The following is a 17,951-nucleotide window of genomic DNA, read 5'->3' as shown; positions in this document are numbered from 1 at the left end:
CTAAGAAAATAGCTAGGGGTAGGGGAGGAAAAACATACATGTGGCTTCGTGGGCTAGGATAGGACCGTTGTGGGCTAGATTATCTCTACCTTGTTGCCTCAGATTTGATAGGGCTGGTTGGAGTACTCACCGTTGGGTGCCTTAGCCCATATGACCCACATGAGGATATTGCTAGGAGTGGCTTACATGGTAAGTGCCCTAAATTCTAAAAAGCATTTTTTTTTTCAAAGGAGGATTTACCAAAGCATTTAGTCACAGCTCTGAGCCTGGGTAAAATCAGTACTAGTAGTAGTAAGCACGATCGGATTGCGCAAATCTCTGAGTTTTTCACTGAAACTCGAAACTAAACCAGGTTTCGCTGCCGAACCCGAACGGCAGCTCGATCGGCGTCCGTGCCACTGCCCCCGACATAGAGAACAGAGGGGCAGAATGAATGCTCGTCTGCCTCAGCGAGTCGGTTGTTCACTCGTCAGTACGACGTGAACATGCGCTGGTAGTCCCAACTTGGGCGTGCCAGTTGCTGAGGACGTCTTATCGTCTTCCCCAACTGGATCACACGGATTTCTCTGCACAAAAACACAATCCAGTTCGAACCAACCAACCAGCAGCCCTGCCCCTGCTTCTCTTCTTTCTCTTGCCCATGGCCGCTGCTGCTGCCTTCTTCTGCGCCCTGCTGTTCATCTCCGTGCAGCACGGCGTTCTCGGTGGCTACACGAGGAATGATTTCCCTGCTGATTTCGTCTTTGGAGCCGCCACCTCGGCGTACCAGGTAACGGCTATGATTCTATCTCAACTGAATTTTTGCTTTGCTCGGTTGGTTTTCTGCGAGCTTTGAGTTTTTTTCGCTGTGCCTTTTGTTGTGCATGCGGCAGTATGAGGGCGCTGCCGCAGAGGATGGCAGGGGCGCTAGCATCTGGGACACGTTCACTCATGCAGGTCAGTCGTTTTTGCTCCCTGGAAGCTGAAGTGCTGAACACAGTCACACGCGCGGGCGTGGGACACTGTTGTTGTTCATCATCTTTTCATGGCTGCTTCATGCTCATACACAAATACACAATCGAGCTAACCAGGATCACGTACCATTCTAAAAGCAAATGCTGAAAAATAAACTTTAACGAAAAAACCCCAAAATCAACTTCAAATTTAAGGATAAAAATTCAAATTTTGGCTGATAAGCATAAATAAATAGTGGCACTAAAACTGAATAGTGACAGTATTTTCATATGTGCAATCAGGGAAAATGAAGGACAAAAGTACAGGCGATGTTGCCTCAGATGGGTACCACAAATACAAGGTACACGATTTAATTTCTTAGGTGGAGTAGAAGCTAGGATTGACTTCGGAAGATTGCCCTTTTATATATTTTCCTTGTCTTGCTTACATGTGAATGAGTCTCGCCATTGTAGCAAAATGTTGTGTTTTTGCAATATTTTTCCTGAAGAAGGAACTAAACATAGGAACAAGGTTCCTCGAGTTACACTTTGAATGTTTCACCTTTTTCTTCTTTCTGGTAGAACTTAAGGCTGTGTTTAGTTTACACCAAAATTGGAAATTTGGTTGAAATTAGAACGATGTGACGGAAAAGTTGGAAGTTTGTGTGTGTAGGAAAGTTTTGATGTGATGGAAAAGTTGGAAGTTTGAAGAAAAATTTTGCAACTAAACACGACCTAAGTTGAGAACTTTGGCTTGTAATAATTTTGCTTGCCTGATTTTTTAGGGTGATGTCAAGCTCATGACTGAAACTGGCCTAGAGGCATATAGGTTTTCCATCTCCTGGTCAAGGCTTATCCCAAGTACATCCATTTCTACTCAAAATTTAACTCTTGTTAACAAAGAAGTAGTTCCTTGTTGCTTAGTTGTGATATGCAGGTGGAAGGGGAGCTGTCAACCAACAGGGGCTCAAGTACTACAATAACATTATAGATGAGCTAACAAAACGAGGTAATTTTTGCAAATTCTTTTTCAGGTTACTTATATTACAGAGCATTACATGTTGTATTGATAAAACATAATTGTGTTTAAACAATGAACTATATTAGCAAGCACAAAAAAGAAAGAAGAAGAAAAAAGAGGTTGCTCGAGCAAAACCTGCACTAGGACGAACTTCGTTTCCTTGACAGTTTTATGGATGGATTCAGTCAGCCGCACTCCTTCCTTTTGAAAAGTGACGCTTTGCGTCTTCGGCATTAAATTGTGAAGCGTTGCCCTGCCATAATGTGATGTGTTTCCACTTTCCAATGCCAATAAAAAGTAGCCTGTCTAATGGTATTTAACATCCATAAAACATTCAAATAAAATACGTCCCAAGTAGAAATATCACAAGTACTGCCACGACCTGGGCCGGTGCTCCAGCTTGCTTGGTGAACACTGACTTACTAAAGACCGGAATCGACCAATGTGACATTGACTATCTCATGAATATTGATTGCTCGGCTTTCTTCAGGATTTCAAGTCCATGTCATGCTTTACCATCTGGATCTCCCGCAAGCTTTGGAAGATGAGTATGCTGGATGGTTAAGCCCTAGAATTGTGTAAGATTCAGGAACCATCTATATATATATATATGACTATACTGGTAGTGATTATACTTGAAGCTTACAACTAGTTGGAGTAGATGAATTCTGGACTGCTGATCAGTAACAATGGCACAATGCAGGGAGGATTTTACTGCTTATGCGGATGTGTGCTTCAGGGAATTTGGTGATAGAGTTTCGCACTGGACTATTTTGGCTGAACCTAATGTCGCTGCACTTGGAGGTTATGACACAGGAGAATTCGCTCCAGGACGTTGCTCTGATCCTTTTGGAGTGACCAAATGTACAGTGGGGAATTCCAGTGTGGAACCATATGTAGCAGCTCACAATATGATACTAACACATGCAACTGTTGTTAGACTGTACAGAGAAAAATATCAAGTAAGTAATAATGTGCTTAAAATTATCAGTAGTGTGTATTTCTAACCGCACTTATATTCTCCGCAATCAATACCAAGGCTCAGTTCCATTCTTCAACTCCAAACTTCAACTTCATCGTTTTCCGTTAGCATGCTTTTCAAATTGTTAAATTGTGCATTATTGGCCAATCTTCTGGTAAGCCAATCCTAGAAGTTTAGGGAGAATCTAGGATTTGTTAGGGTTAGTGCGTTATTTTTTTTAAAAAAAATCTATATAGAAGTTGTTAAAAAACCATATAAATCCATTTTTTAAATTTATAATAGTCAATACTTAATTAATTATGTGCTAACGAGATTTCTCGTTTTGCGTGCCATAAAAATCCATCTTCAAAACTGAAGATCGAACGGGGCCTAAGGCACTAAGCAAGTATGCTATCAATACGATTTTTAGTGAGGTCAGATATTTGCCTCTAGTGTGAGCTTTTCAAAGGGCCGCATTTGTGAGAGTATGTGTGTGTTTTAAGTCATTAAGTGCAATCCTAAAAAAGTTGAAAGGATTTATTTTATTATTCCTCTTATTTTCTTATTTTCTTCCTATTATTCCTCTTATCTAAATTTCTCAAAGTGTTTTGCAACTTTCTTTCATGTAGACTCTGCAAAAGGGGATTGTTGGTATAAACGTTCTTTCCTTGTGGAGTTATCCATTAACAGACTCCACTGCGGATCTGCAAGCAGCTCAAAGATACAAGGATTTCACGTACGGATGGTATGATCGATGTTGTAACTCTTTATCTTCACACTGAACTAGCGGACTGCACAATTTTACACGAAGCTAGATTTTCTCTCTTTTTTTTCCCAAGTTAACGTAGCAATTTCTAGAAATGAACCTAGTGGTTCCTTTTAGCTCCCTCTTTGTGATGGATACTAGATATTTGACATAGGAGACCTTTTACGGTGTTTGCGAGGTACTTAAAGGTACTTGGAGATAGAATAACGTGCACCGTTGATCAATAGAAGGGTAAGGTACGGAACAAAATTATTGTAACATGATGGCGGTTGAGTAATTAAATGGTAAACTATGGGCACTATATGTGAATTGAATACCTCCATCCATTAATCGGTACATCTTCGTAGCAATCGGTATTGATGCAGAAAAAAAAAGTAAATCAGGTATACTCTGTTGGTTTAGCGACTCCTTTCTTCTCTCCCTTTGCTTCATTCGTGTTTTAGGGTTTAAACCGGTTCACAACCATCATCGCTCGCCCCGTCGTAGCTGTCGATGGCAGCAGCAGAGGTGCCAGTGCGGCGAAAACCACCTCTGCTACCACCTGCATCACTCCCATCGCCACCGCCTATCGTCTTCATCCTGGCCCTGTCGTTGCCGCCGCCACTGACAGTGCCAAGTGCCGGTGCGGCAGTGGCACCTGTGTCTCTCCCACCGCTGGTGCTAGTGAGGGCCCGCTACCATCTTCCTCTTCTCCAAGTTGGATATGGCGCCAACGACCAGATCGATCGATCGATCGATCGATCGACATGTAACGCTAGTGTCGGGTCAATGACTTAACTCGAACACAACGTAAATCTAGTGGAAACCACGCAAAAAAGAAAATGATGTAAATAAGAACATGTAAACTGGTACTAGTAGATGTTAACTCGTATTGTCGTACCTACGCGGTATTTATTATAATTTAGGGGGACAATTATACCCTTTTCGTTATACTAGCAAAATTATATTTTTACCCTTAATATCTAAGTATCTATACTAATACTTAAATGCCTTTTATACGGTGCCTGTGATTGAGAACCGTTGGATCATTACCCTTTTTAGAATGCAAACACCGTAAAAGTTCTCTTGACATAGACATGAATATAAGCTCACCGTTGAACTTAGAGGATAAACAACTACTCTTGTTTGTAGGATACTGCACCCATTGGTATTTGGAGATTACCCACAAGTAATGAAGAAAACTATCGGTTCTCGTCTTCCATCCTTCAGCAAAGTCCAAACTGAACTAGTCAAGGGTACTCTAGATTTCATTGGAGTAAATCACTACTTTTCTCTGTATGTGAGCGATCTCCCTTTGGCAAAAGGAGTTCGAGACTTCATTGCTGATCGATCAGTAAGCTGCAGAGGTTGGCCAGTTTTCTATTTAATTATGCACATAAATTTGTAGCCTAGGAGTGTGTAGCTTGATTCCTTTATAGGGACGGCCCATGAAGATCAAGGTAGACAAAAGAAAATAAATCAAAACAAAATGATAATGCACGTCATATCTTTTATGATGTGATGATAGATTATCTTTTTCATATATGCTGAATAACTTTGTAAAGTCATCCAATGATGATTCTGAAGATGATTCTACAAGTTATTAGATGTACTGTATAGCTTATCATTTTTTTCTCGGTGTTTTTCTTATGCAGCTTCTAAAACGGATCCATCGTCGGGGCAGGTAAGTTAATTTGGTCATCAGTAAGGTTATTGAGATACATTGTTGCCTTTTGACTTTAGTAAAAAAATCTTGCAAAAACAGAATTATGATAAACAGGAAAGGTGTTTAAGGTTTATTGCAAGGGGTAAGGTTTATTGCACAAACAATGGTGGCGTCACATTCTAGGAGAAGATGCTACATAGGATTTTTCTTTTTGTGACGTGGAAAAGATATAGAAGTATGCCGTCTGTTGATTAAGTCTAATATACGGCTTAATGCTATATATATATATATATTTAAAAGAGGGCAAAAACTTTGCCTCGTATATATTGATAGAGCAAGGTGAAAAAAAATACATATTGATATTTACATGGCTTCATCAAAACGAGGCCAGGGATTAATGCTATATAATGTATTATATATGTCATCTATAGGGTGAAATAATTGATTATACAGATCTATTATAGAAAACTAAACATCATTGTATCGGTTGTATATATATGTCATCTAAATCTGACATGAAAAAAATTAGACAGTAACGGTCTAAAACCACTATTTATGCTCTTATCCATTATTCTTTTAAAGATAAAGCGAGGGACAAAAATAAAGTAAATTCGAATATCATTACTAAGACACTCTTGGGATTATGTGGTTCGTCCTGTTGGCAGTGACTCATCACTCATATATCTCTTCTCTTTATTGGCTGCAGCAAGCCCCAACGCAGTCTATGGGTGATCCACACGGATTGCAACTAATGCTACAGCACCTGAAAGAGTCCTATGGTGACTTGCCAATTTATGTCCAGGAGAATGGAAAGTACAGTTTCTGTTTCCCGTAGAGTAATCAGAACGAGCAGCACATACTGTTTCTCACTTAGTTTTATGGAGTCAATTCATCCTAGTAGATCACCTGCTAATTAAGAATCTCTTGACTAATGAATAATTCGCTGTGAGCAAGTTTGCTGCCTTCAAGGTTAAAGCTCGATCTCCTTCCTGTTTTTTCAGGGAAGGCATCTAGCAATGACAGTCTCGACGACACTGACAGGGTGGATTACATAAAGGGCTACATAGAGGGCGTCCTGAATGCGACCAGGTGATCCAAAACTCAGAGCCCAAAACCACATGAAAATTAAAATTTCAGACGCCGGATGGTTCAGCTCAAATGCTCAATCCACCATCTTGATTCTTGAATAAGACCTATTGTCTGATGATACATGTTCTGATTGATTTTGCTTTGCTGTGCGTGCATATGCAGGAACGGGGTTAATGCGAGAGGCTACTTCGCTTGGTCCTTCGTGGACATGTTCGAGCTCTTGTCCGGATACCAGACGCGATACGGCCTCTACCGCGTGGATTTCAACGACGCGGCGCTGCCGCGGCGAGCGAAGCGTTCTGCTCGCTGGTACCGTGACTTCCTCAAGAGCAAGCGGCAACCGCTGCAGATTGCTCAGCAGTGAGGTTTCACGCAACGGTCTCGCTGTCGCTGCGATTTTTGAGGAGGATGCACTAGTGGTGGCAAGGGGATATGGTTTTAATTATGAGTTCTCGTGTTTAATCGTCAACACGTTTATAATTTCTTTTTAAAAGTTGTTTGGAGAAACGTCTCCCTCCAAATCTCGAAAAAAAAAAGAGGATGCACGGATCGGTTGATCAAGAAATTGCTCGTGCTCGGTGACAGGAAATCATGTTTTGCCTAACATTGATAAGAGCACTAAGATCACGGGGGGATCTAATGGGGGAGCGATCAACCCGCCCCTCCCCCTATACACCTCTCTATTTTTTCCTTCCATCACAAAATTAAAAAAAAACACAAAATTAGTAAAAAAAATTAGAAAAAAAAATCTAATAGTCTCATTTATGTGTATAGGCTTTATACCATAAACTTTGCACGCATAAACTTTATGTATAGAAATATTTTATATATAAAATATTTGAATCCGAATTTGAATTTGAATCGGGTATATAAACTTTTGACTTATAAACATTTGCTCTACAAACTTTAGGTGGATAAACTTTAGATGTGTAAACTTTAGGTGCATAAACTTACTAAAAGAGGAAAATATAAAATATTTGAATTTGAATTTAAATTTGAATTGGGTATATAAACTTTTGACTTATAAACATTTGCTTCATAAACTTTAGGTGTATAGATTTACTAAAAGAGGAAAAGAAAAAAAAACCCGATCGCTGGCCGCGATTGATCGCGCGTTAGCCTTCTCGAAGATCATGCGTGTTATGGTATAGAATCCGAAGATACAAAACATTAGTACTCCATTCGTTTTAGGTTATAAGACGTTTTGACTTTGGTCAAAATCAAACTGTTTTAAGTTTAACCAAATTTGTAGAAAAATGTACTAACATTTTCAACCCAAGACAAATTTATTATGAAAATATATTCAAATATTGATTTGTTAAAACTAATTTAGTATTATAAGTATTATTATATTTGTCTATAAATTTAGTTAAATTTGAAATAGTTTGACTTTGACCAAAGTCAAAATATCTTATAACCTAAAATGCAAAATGCAGGAAGTAGTATTACTCATTATCTAAATATTGTATTGGGTGAGTCTAATTTGAGCTAGTTCTCAGTTAAAGAATGATGTTTTTTTCTACTAGTTCATAGCAAATAAACCCTTCACTCAATCTTAAGTTGAGAAATAGCTTAAGAACGAGTTCAACTTGGCTGATATGGCTGGTTGCAAATCCATATCGGATGAAATGTGCTGAATGAGCTACTAACACACGCGGAGGGCGCAATTTTTGACAAGCGATGTTGAGGTGGGTGGGTTTTTTAAAAAACAAAATAGGTTATGGGCATAATCTTAAAATAAGGATAATAATTATGGTGGTTTATACAATTTTTCGTTGTTTTTATTCTATCCATGCTCATCCATCTAATTAAATAAGAAACTGGACTATACTGTCCATTCAACCAAACAAAAAATTAACCACCATACCTTATCCCTAAAAATATGAATAGCTATAGCCCATCCATTCTTGACTACAAATCAAATACATCTTAAGTCTATTTAATAAAAAAATAAATAATAATTATATAATTTTTTATCAAATTGTATGGCAAAGATGTCATATATTGCATACTTTTTTTAATAAGGAAAGGGTCAAATTCATTACTTGTGTGCTTCAGTTCACATAATAGATACAATGACTTTCAATATCACTTAGAAGCCCAACTAAAATAAGAGAAAATTTCGTATATATCCCTGAAACTTTGTCTAATTCCTTCTATGTCACTGAATTTTGCTAATTCCCTTGTATACATTTGAATTTTAATTTAGATCCTTCCATACCATTTCCATTAGTTGACCAATTCTTATGAAAAAAAAATCCATTGTACCTTATGGTATGAAAAATATATAAATTTTTGGAGTATAGAAATTTGTTGTATGAGACTTTTATATCCATGAGTTTCTAATGTGAAATACTATTTATAAAAAAAATTATTTTCAGATATGACATAAAAGATTTATATTTATTTTTAATATTTAAAATTGTATATGTAGCTTATTTTCTATAGTAGTACAACATATTTGAATCTATTTATACGCTACAGTAAAATAATTTGATAACAAATAAATTAATATTATTTTTTATGTCATATGTGTAAATAAATTTTATGATAAATAATATCTCGCACAACAAACTCACGTATATAAGAGTCTTATATAACAAATTTTTACCCTCCAACAATATATTCTATATTTTTATATGTTTGAGTTACACCAAAGGACAAAATGGTTTTTTTATAGAAATTTAACGGTCAACTAACGAAAAAAATATGATAAAAAATCTAAACTAAAACTAGAGAATGAGTAAAATTCATGGACACAAGGGTACAAGGAGAATTTTCTCAAAATAAAACATGGTGCTGAAATGCTGAATGACAAGCGTTAATTAGTACGATGATTCTTCAATTAATTACACAGCTCTAGTGTGTAAAAGGAACTACGAAACGAAAAACTATTGTGTCAGAACTCAGAAGTTGAGTTGTAATCGCTATCATCCAATCAATAGGTAATAGAGACAGAATCCCTACTCCAGTTGTCATCACTGTATCAGAAACGAACGTGCAGCCGTATCATCATCCAACCAACAGCTGAAGCCTAAACACACAACCGAACCAAAATTTCACTCACACCAGAGACAAAGATTTAACAAATTTGCTCAACTACCGATCGAATGAGTCTGCAGTACAGTAATATTCTTCAACTTGGATCATTGACATATAGATCTGTTGGTTATAAGCTCATATATTAACAGCTTAAAACTAGAGGATTAGTATTGTAAAGGACGTGTTTCCCTACCGAACACTGCCATCTAGCAGACCAATTTGCAACGATCCAGGAACGAAATGAGCCACCAATCAAAGCTTAGTAATTCGGCTGTAAACCGGCCTGTCCCTCCTGTGCACAGCAAGTGCTTGGAGCACGACCAGCTTGCGCAATGCTCGTTTACCTCAGAAACGCTCAGGAGTTTTTCGGCTAACCCCATCAGATAGTGGGCTATATGATTTTTCGAAACCTTACTCCTTCTAATTATTTGATATTAGGTTCTTCCCTAATATTTACGTTCTTTTTTCAATGCTCGTTTACCTCGGTGAGACGCCCGTGCCATCGCCGCAAATCGGTGAGACGTCCGTGCCACAGCCTCGCCATCGCTGCAATCGCGCTGGACCAACCATCGTCTAGCACCAACTAGGCAACTACCAACTGATAGTATTATGGACGTCTTAATATTGTCTTCCCGGGCTGGATCACAAACATCTCTGATCTCTCTGCAGAAACACAATCGTCGCTCGAATCTGCTTCTCATTCTTTTTTTCTTGCTGATCATCATGGGCGCTGCTGCTGCTGCTGGCTTCTTCTTCGTCCTGCTGTTCCTCTCTGTTCAGGGTGGTGCTGTTGGCTACACGAGAAGCGATTTTCCTCGGGATTTCGTCTTTGGAGCCGCCACCTCGGCATATCAGGTGACGAACTGAAGATTTGTCTGAACCGAATTTCCCTTACCCGGTTTTCTGAACAGTGCGTGCCTTTGTTGTGCGTGTGCAGTATGAGGGCGCTGCTGCAGAGGATGGCAGGAGCCCTACTATCTGGGACACGTTCGCACATGAAGGTCAGTTTTTTTTTTTGGGTTGCTGTTGTGCCACTTGTGCTATTCATCATCTGTTCATGCTCATAGTCATATACTCCATCCATTCCATAAAAAATAATCCTAGTATGAAATGTGATACATTATAATATTATTTATCTGAATATAGATTTTTAAAGAGTGTAAATTTGATCTTCGTTTAGATAAAAATTGAGAATTTACCTTCTTGATCCATACGTGGTTGACCTTCGATGGCCACATGTCATTGGTGGCAGATAGAGCCAGTGGTACTAACAAGTGAATAGTGACAATATTTTTATTGGCAAAATTTGCTACAGGACACCGAAAAATTGCGGCCTTTGCTGTGAGACACCCGAAGATCGTGTATTTGCTCATGGACACTACAAAAAAGTGGTAACTAGCTGCAGGACACTCCTCCCATTATTTTATTATTTCTGGTCAAAACGGAGAGAGAAAGAGCTGTGTAAGTACCAAAATGCCCCTGGACACGTACTGTTCTTCCTCTCTCTCTTCTTTTCTTTTCCCATTCTTCCTCGCAACGGCAGCGGAGGGGAACCGATCGACGGCGAGCGGCGGCGGGCGCGGATGGGAGGGCACTCCAGGCGGCGGCGGGAGCGGCACGGAGGCGGCGCGGCGGACAGGAAGCTTCAGATGGTGGCGACAGCGGGCCGGCGGTCGGCGTGCACGACGGCGCGCGGGGAGGTGGAGGGGATGGGGGAGAGGCGGGCGCCGGCGGCCATGGCGGAGAGGTCGGCCATCGTGGCGCCGGCCGCTGCCTCCGTCGCCGCCCGCTCGGTCTGTATCCGCCTCAGCCACCGCGAGCTCTGCCTCAGCCGACCGCCACCCAGGCGAGCTCCGCTTCCATGCGACCAGGCCGTTCCCAACGCTACCCAACATCGTCGTCGCTGCGGGAATCTCTCGGAGGATCAGAGCTCGCCCGGGCGGCTGACTCCTCGCGCATTCCCCTTTCTCGCTGTCGCGACCGCCATCCCCCGCCCCAGCGGCAGAGAGCTTGCTCCGTCTGGACCACCGCTGCCGCGGCCTCACGCTGCCGTCCTCAAGGTGCTGCCGGCCGGCACCACGACGGCCCGCCTCTCCGCGATGCACGCCGGTGTCCGCCTCTCCCCCATCCCTTCCACCTCCCTTCGCGCCGACCGCCGGCCCGCCCCCGTGCGCCGCTACCCATCACATCCCCTCGCGATGAAGAAGAACAGACAAAGAGAGGAAGAAGAAGAAGGACAAATAAAGAGATTGACAAGTGGGCCCATGGGCAAACTTGTCTTTAACCAAAGTTTCTCTCTCCATTTTGACCGGAAATAATAAAATAATGGAAGGAGTGTCCAGCAGCTAATTACCACTTTTTTAGTGTCCATGAGCAAATACACGATCTTCAGGTGTCTCACAGCAAAGGCCGCAATCTTTCGGTGTCTTGTAGCAAATTTTGCCATTTTTGTTTGTGCAATCAGGGAAAACGAAAGACAAAGGTATAGGCGATGTTGCTGCAGATGGGTACCACAAGTACAAGGTACACGGTTAAATTTCTCAGAGAGAAACTAGCAGCACGTCATATTTGCAAATGAAAAATAATTTGTTAATAAAATTTTTATATACGTGTTCTTAACGATTTAAAAGCAAAGATTAAAAAATAAACTACGATAAAAAAACCCAAATCAACTTATTTTTCGCCAACGCAAAAACAACTCCAAATTTAGGGCCCATTTGAATCGTAAGAATGCAAAAATGGAGGAATAGAAAAAATGCATGATTCTGATAGGAATGTAAGTGCAAAACAGATAATTGCAAAATACAGGAAAAACACAGGAAGGACCATTTGATTGGACCGCAAGAAAAACGTAGGAATTGGATGAGAGAGATAGACTCGAAGATAAATTTCCAAAAGGTTGGAGCTCTTACTAAATTTTCTCCAAAATCTCTATAGGATTGTCCATTCCATAGGAATTTCAAATGATAACATAAAATTCAATCATTTGTTTCAAAGGTCTTTATAGAAAATTTTACTATAGAATCGAAATCCTCCAAAATTTTCCCCGCAAAAAAAAAAAGAAATCCTCCAAAATTCTTATGTCTTTCCTCTAAATCAAAGGAGCCTTTAAGGTTGAAAAATTTAAAATTTAGCTGATAAGCATAAGTATAAGCGAAAAGATGAGGCTATCAGGCCGGTATTGGCTTGTCCACATATTGTCTCTCTATGTGTTTCATGTCTTACAGACATGTGAACGCGCCTCACTATTGTAGCAAATTCATGTATCTTCAAATTTCTTTTCCTGACAACCGACTAAAGGTAGAAACATGGTTCCTTAAGTTCCATCCCTAATGCTTCACCAAATCGAAATGAGAATTATCATCTTAGTTTTTTCTCCTTTCCTTCATCAAAACATAAGGCCTAATTTAGTTTCCAAAATTTTTTCTCAAAAACATCACATCAAATCCTTGAACACCCTAATAGAGCATTAAATATAGATAAAAAAACTAATTACACAGTTCACACGAAAATTGTGAGATGAATCTTTTGAGCCTAATCTATGATTAGCCATAAGTGTTACAGTAACCCACATGTGCTAATGACAGATTAATTAGGTTTAATAAATTCGTCTCGCGGTTTCCAGGCGAGCTATGAAATTAGTTTTTTCATTCGTGTCCAAAACCCCTTCTGACTTCTAGTCAAACATCTGATGTGACACCCAAAAATTTTCTTTTCGTGAACTAAACAATGCCTAAGTTGAAAACTTCGGCTTGTAAGAACTTTACATGCCTTCCTTTTTCAGGGTGATGTCAAGCTCATGGCTGAAACTGGCCTAGAGGCTTACAAGTTTTCCATCTCCTGGTCAAGGCTTATCCCAAGTATAGCTATTTCTACTCAAAACTAAATTCTTGTTAATAAAGTTACTAGTAGTGTAATATGTATACTTAATATGCAGATGGGAGGGGAGCTGTCAACCAAGAAGGGCTAAAGTACTACAATAATGTTATTGATGAGCTAGCAAAACGAGGTAAATCTTGGGAATCCCTTTTACAAACTGTAAATATTGCAAAGCGAAAAAGAACTGAAAGAACTTTCATGGATGTTGATTGCTCTGCTTTCTTCAGGAATTCAACCCCATATCATGCTTTGCCATCTAGATCTCCCACAAGCTCTGGAAGACGAGTACGATGGATGGCTAAGCCCTAGAATCGTGTAAGATTCAATAACCATCTATATGAAGTACAAAAATAGTAGGAGTATGGTGATAGCTTCCATAGGATGAGCTCTAGACTGCTGATCAGTAGCAATGGCACAATGCAGGGATGATTTCACTGCTTATGCAGATGTGTGCTTCAGGGAGTTTGGGGACAGGGTTTTGCATTGGACTACTTTGGCTGAACCTAATATCGCTGCACTTGGAGGTTACGACACAGGAGTATTATCTCCAGGACATTGCTCTGATCCTTTTGGATTGACCGAATGTACAGTGGGGAACTCCACCGTGGAACCATATATAGCAGCTCATAATATGATACTAACACATGCGGCTGTTGTTAGACTGTACAGAGAAAAATATCAAGTGAGTAATCATGTGCTTAAGAATACCAGTAGTGTATTTTTTGAATGTATTTATATTCTCTAGGAACAGTACTAAGCATTGCATAGGTCTGATAGAAGTTAAACAGATTATGTTCAAAGATGTAGTGTATGATTTTTTTTTTTTTTACAAAAATAACTACATGCATGTCCAGATTCCCTTCTTATTTTCTTGCTGTTACTCCTCTTATGTGAATTCCTCGAAGTGCTCTGAAACTGTCTTTCATGTAGGCTCTACAAAAGGGGATTGTTGGTATAAACATGTTTTCCTTATGGAGTTATCCATTAACAAACTCCATTGCGGATTTGCAAGCAGCTCAAAGATACAAGGATTTCTCGTACGGATGGTATGATCAATGTTGCAACTCTTTTATCTTCACACTGAAACTAGCGGACTGCACAATTTTGCACAAAGCTAGATTTTGTAGAAGTTTACGACTCTTGCTTCCATTTTCATATATAAATGCCTGTATTTTTATACAATTGTATTGATAAAGCAACACTATTATAATATAAACCCACCAAAATAAATCGGTGCACATCTTTCTCTTTTTTTCCCAGTTAAGATAGCAATTTTTAGAAATGAACCTAATGGTTCCTTTTAGCTCCCTCTTTGTAATGGATAATAGATATTTGACATAGACAGGAATATATATAAGCTCACCGTTGAACTTACGTTGTGTTCTTATCCCAGGTTTCACAACTTATCTCCCTCGTTTTCCGTGCGCATGATTTTCAAACTGCTAAACGGTGCGTTTTTTTAAAAAAGTTTCTATTCGAAAGTTGCTTAAAAAATCATATTGATCCATTTTTGAAAAAAAAAGCTAATACTTAATTAATCACGCGCTAATGGATTGTTCCGTTTTCCGTACGCACTGTTCCTGTTGGGAACAGGCTCCAGCGAACACAGCCTTAGAGGATAAACAACTCTTCTTGTTTGCAGGATACTGCACCCATTGGTATTTGGAGATTACCCACAAGTAATGAAGAAAACTATCGGTTCTCGTCTTCCATCCTTCAGCCAAGTCCAAACTGAACTAATCAAGGGTGCTATAGATTTCATTGGAATAAACCACTACTATTCAGCCTACGTGAACTATCGCCCTTTGGTAGAAGGTGTTCGAGACTACGTTGCTGATCGATCAGTAAGCGCTAGAGGTTAGCCAATTTTCTGATTTTCTGTTAATATGAACATAATTTTTTAGCTCTTTTTTAGATAATAGAAGCTTGTTCCTCGAAAAAAAAGATAATAGAAGCTTTATTCATAAATTTGTAGCTCTAGGAGTGAGTAGTTTGATTCATTCATATAAGGACGGTGTATGAAGACGTATGTAGACAAAAAGAAAATAACAGAAAATGATAATGCATGACATATTTCTATGACAAGAATAAAAATACATTTTCATATCCCAAGTTACTTCCTCCGTTTCACAATGCAAGTCATTCTAGCATTTCCCACATTTATATTGATGTTAATGAATCTAGCTAGATATATATGTTTAGATTCATTAACATCAATATGAATGTGGAAAATGTTAGAATGACTTACATTGTGAAACGGAGGGAGTACTTTACTAAGTCATCCAATGATGATCCTGAAGATGATTCTACAAATTTTCAGATGGGTAGTTTTACTACCATTGAGAAGATACGTGAGGTACCATATTTTTTAAGTATAAAATTTGGTATCTTCATATACTAAGTATATCTCGAGGTAACAAAAATTTTAGTACAAATTTAGGTATCTTAAGTTACTTTCTTAATGATGATAAAATTTTCTTTTTCATAATCACTTTTACTAGAGTAAAAGTAGTCTGTAGCTTATCAGTTCTATATGTTTATGTTATGCAGTTTATAAAACGGATCCACCAACGGAGAAGGTAAGTTAATTTTGTCATCTCTGATTTTTCTTTTGAGATAATAAGCATTGTTGATTTTCGACCTTTGTAAAAACTTCCTAAAAATGTGATAGGATCTTAGCCTAGCTTAGTTGGTCGATGGTGTGGATGTATGCCTGGATCACCCAAGTTATCCCGTCCTTATCGAAGCGAATTTGGATGCCTATTTTCTTCTTAATACAAAGCCACCTAATTCTCATAGGGTTATCCCATTTCTTATATTAAAAACTGAATTGTGATAGACACGTAATGTTTTGCATTAAGTGATGCAATCAATAAAGCGTATAAAAGAAATAAAGTAAACTCGAAGATCATTGTCATAATTTTTTTTTTGGTGCGGTGATAATTTCATAATTGAAATACTCTTGGATATACGTACCTCATCCTGTTGGCAGTGACACATATATCTCATCTCTTTATTGAGTGCAGTATGAACCTACGGAGTATCCAAATGATCCAAAAGGATTGCAACTAGCGTTGGAGTACCTGAGAGAGTCCTATGGGGATTTCCCATTTTACATCGAGGAGAATGGTAAGTACAGTTTCCAAGTAGAGTATTCAGAACAGGAAGTACAATACTCTTTCTCACTTGCCTGTTTTCTTTTTCTTCAGGGAAGGGATCTACAAATGACAGTCTCGACGACCCTGATAGGGTGGATTACATCAAGGGCTACATTGGAGGTGTCCTGGATGCAATCAGGTGATCTCCAAACATCAGTATCAGTGTGTCAAACTACATGAGTTTCACTTCAATCCATCTTCCAGCCCCATCATTTGGTTTATTCCTCGAATAAAACTTTTATACATGTGTTCTTAACGGTGTAAAAACGAAGGCTGAAAAATAATATACAATGAAAATAATCCCAAATTTAACTTTAAATTTAAAGTTAAAAATTTAGATTTTAGCTGATAATCGTAAACATGAGGCCTCATGCTGTTCTGATTGATCTCTGCTTTGTGCAGGAACGGGGTTGATGTGAGAGGCTACTTCGTTTGGTCATTTGTGGACGTGTTCGAGCTCCTGGAAGGCTACCAGTCGCGATTCGGCCTGTACCGTGTGGATTTCGACGACGGCGCGCGGCCGCGGCGAGCGAGGCGCTCCGCTCGTTGGTACTCGGACTTTCTCAAGGGAAAGAAGGATCCCGTGCTTATTGCTCCGCAGTGAATCGATCTCTCGCGTTGGCCAACCAAATCGCTCAAGAAATTTCTCGGTGACAAAAGCTGGAATCTTTGTCTCGCCTAGACACATTGAACTCTGGTTCATGTGTTGTGCAGAGGCAGCAGCAGAACGCATATGAACATGGTAGCCGAGCTATGAATAATAAAGAAATGTGACGGAACTGAAAATCGTATACTCCCTCCATACTCATATTAGATGTCGTTCTAAGGCCTTGGTCCGTTTTCACAATACATGTCGTCGTTCGCCCGCGGGGTCGTGTATGGATGCAATTGCCTCTGCGCTCGCCGTCCGTTGCGCTCGTCATCACGTATGCGTAGTTATTGCAAGCAAAAAGAAAGTGATCTCTGCACTAGCCATTTGAGCTATGATTGCTTATCGTTAGAATGCATCCACATCCCTATTTATTAGGGGCAGACATGAAAAAATATCTCTACTTAATCACTCCTTGGTATGCACAATCATGTCCTAAACGACTTCTAATATAAGTATAGAGGGAGTACTCTTTATCTGCAGAATCCAACGTCTGCATACTTATTCTTGTTGTTGTGCTATATTGACTCTCTCTCGCTTTGTTGCCCCGCTGGTATTGCGCAAATCAATACGAGCTCATCACTAGATTTCAGTTTTCCTATTTCACTTACTATAGATTTTTAGGCTTCTATTAGGATCTTGTATTAAGATTTGTATTCCGATACGTCAGACTTACGTTAAGTTACAAAGCAATTATAATATATTATATAAATTAAAGCATATAATAATGATTTTGATAAATTTAATTGGTTTCGATGTAAACTTGAGCATATTTATTTATATTATTATCAATCCACGTTATTTTGAAT

The 17,951-nt window shown here is 39.2% G+C and overlaps 1 protein-coding gene across 1 annotated transcript; it reads left to right on the top strand.

The window, feature by feature from the left end:
* Positions 1 to 433: 433 nt before the first annotated feature.
* LOC127755871 (uncharacterized) lies at positions 434 to 17,557 on the top strand. Its single transcript, XM_052281514.1, has 26 exons — positions 434 to 769; positions 873 to 936; positions 1,236 to 1,294; positions 1,718 to 1,793; positions 1,870 to 1,941; positions 2,444 to 2,531; positions 2,657 to 2,915; positions 3,544 to 3,659; positions 4,812 to 5,026; positions 5,315 to 5,343; positions 6,032 to 6,135; positions 6,328 to 6,414; positions 6,577 to 6,777; positions 10,044 to 10,311; positions 10,394 to 10,457; positions 11,921 to 11,979; positions 13,241 to 13,316; positions 13,394 to 13,465; positions 13,563 to 13,650; positions 13,759 to 14,017; positions 14,266 to 14,381; positions 14,978 to 15,192; positions 15,886 to 15,914; positions 16,362 to 16,464; positions 16,545 to 16,632; positions 16,896 to 17,557. The coding sequence occupies exons 1-26, from the start codon at positions 434 to 436 to the stop codon at positions 17,095 to 17,097; spliced, it is 3,345 nt and encodes a 1,114-aa protein (XP_052137474.1). The 3' UTR covers positions 17,098 to 17,557.
* Positions 17,558 to 17,951: the final 394 nt, after the last annotated feature.

Source organism: Oryza glaberrima, chromosome 1 (genome assembly GCF_000147395.1).
Source record: "Oryza glaberrima chromosome 1, OglaRS2, whole genome shotgun sequence".
NCBI classification, from domain to species: Eukaryota; Viridiplantae; Streptophyta; class Magnoliopsida; order Poales; family Poaceae; genus Oryza; species Oryza glaberrima.
Note: the sequence above shows the minus strand (reverse complement) of the source record. Positions and strands in the feature narration are given on the sequence as shown.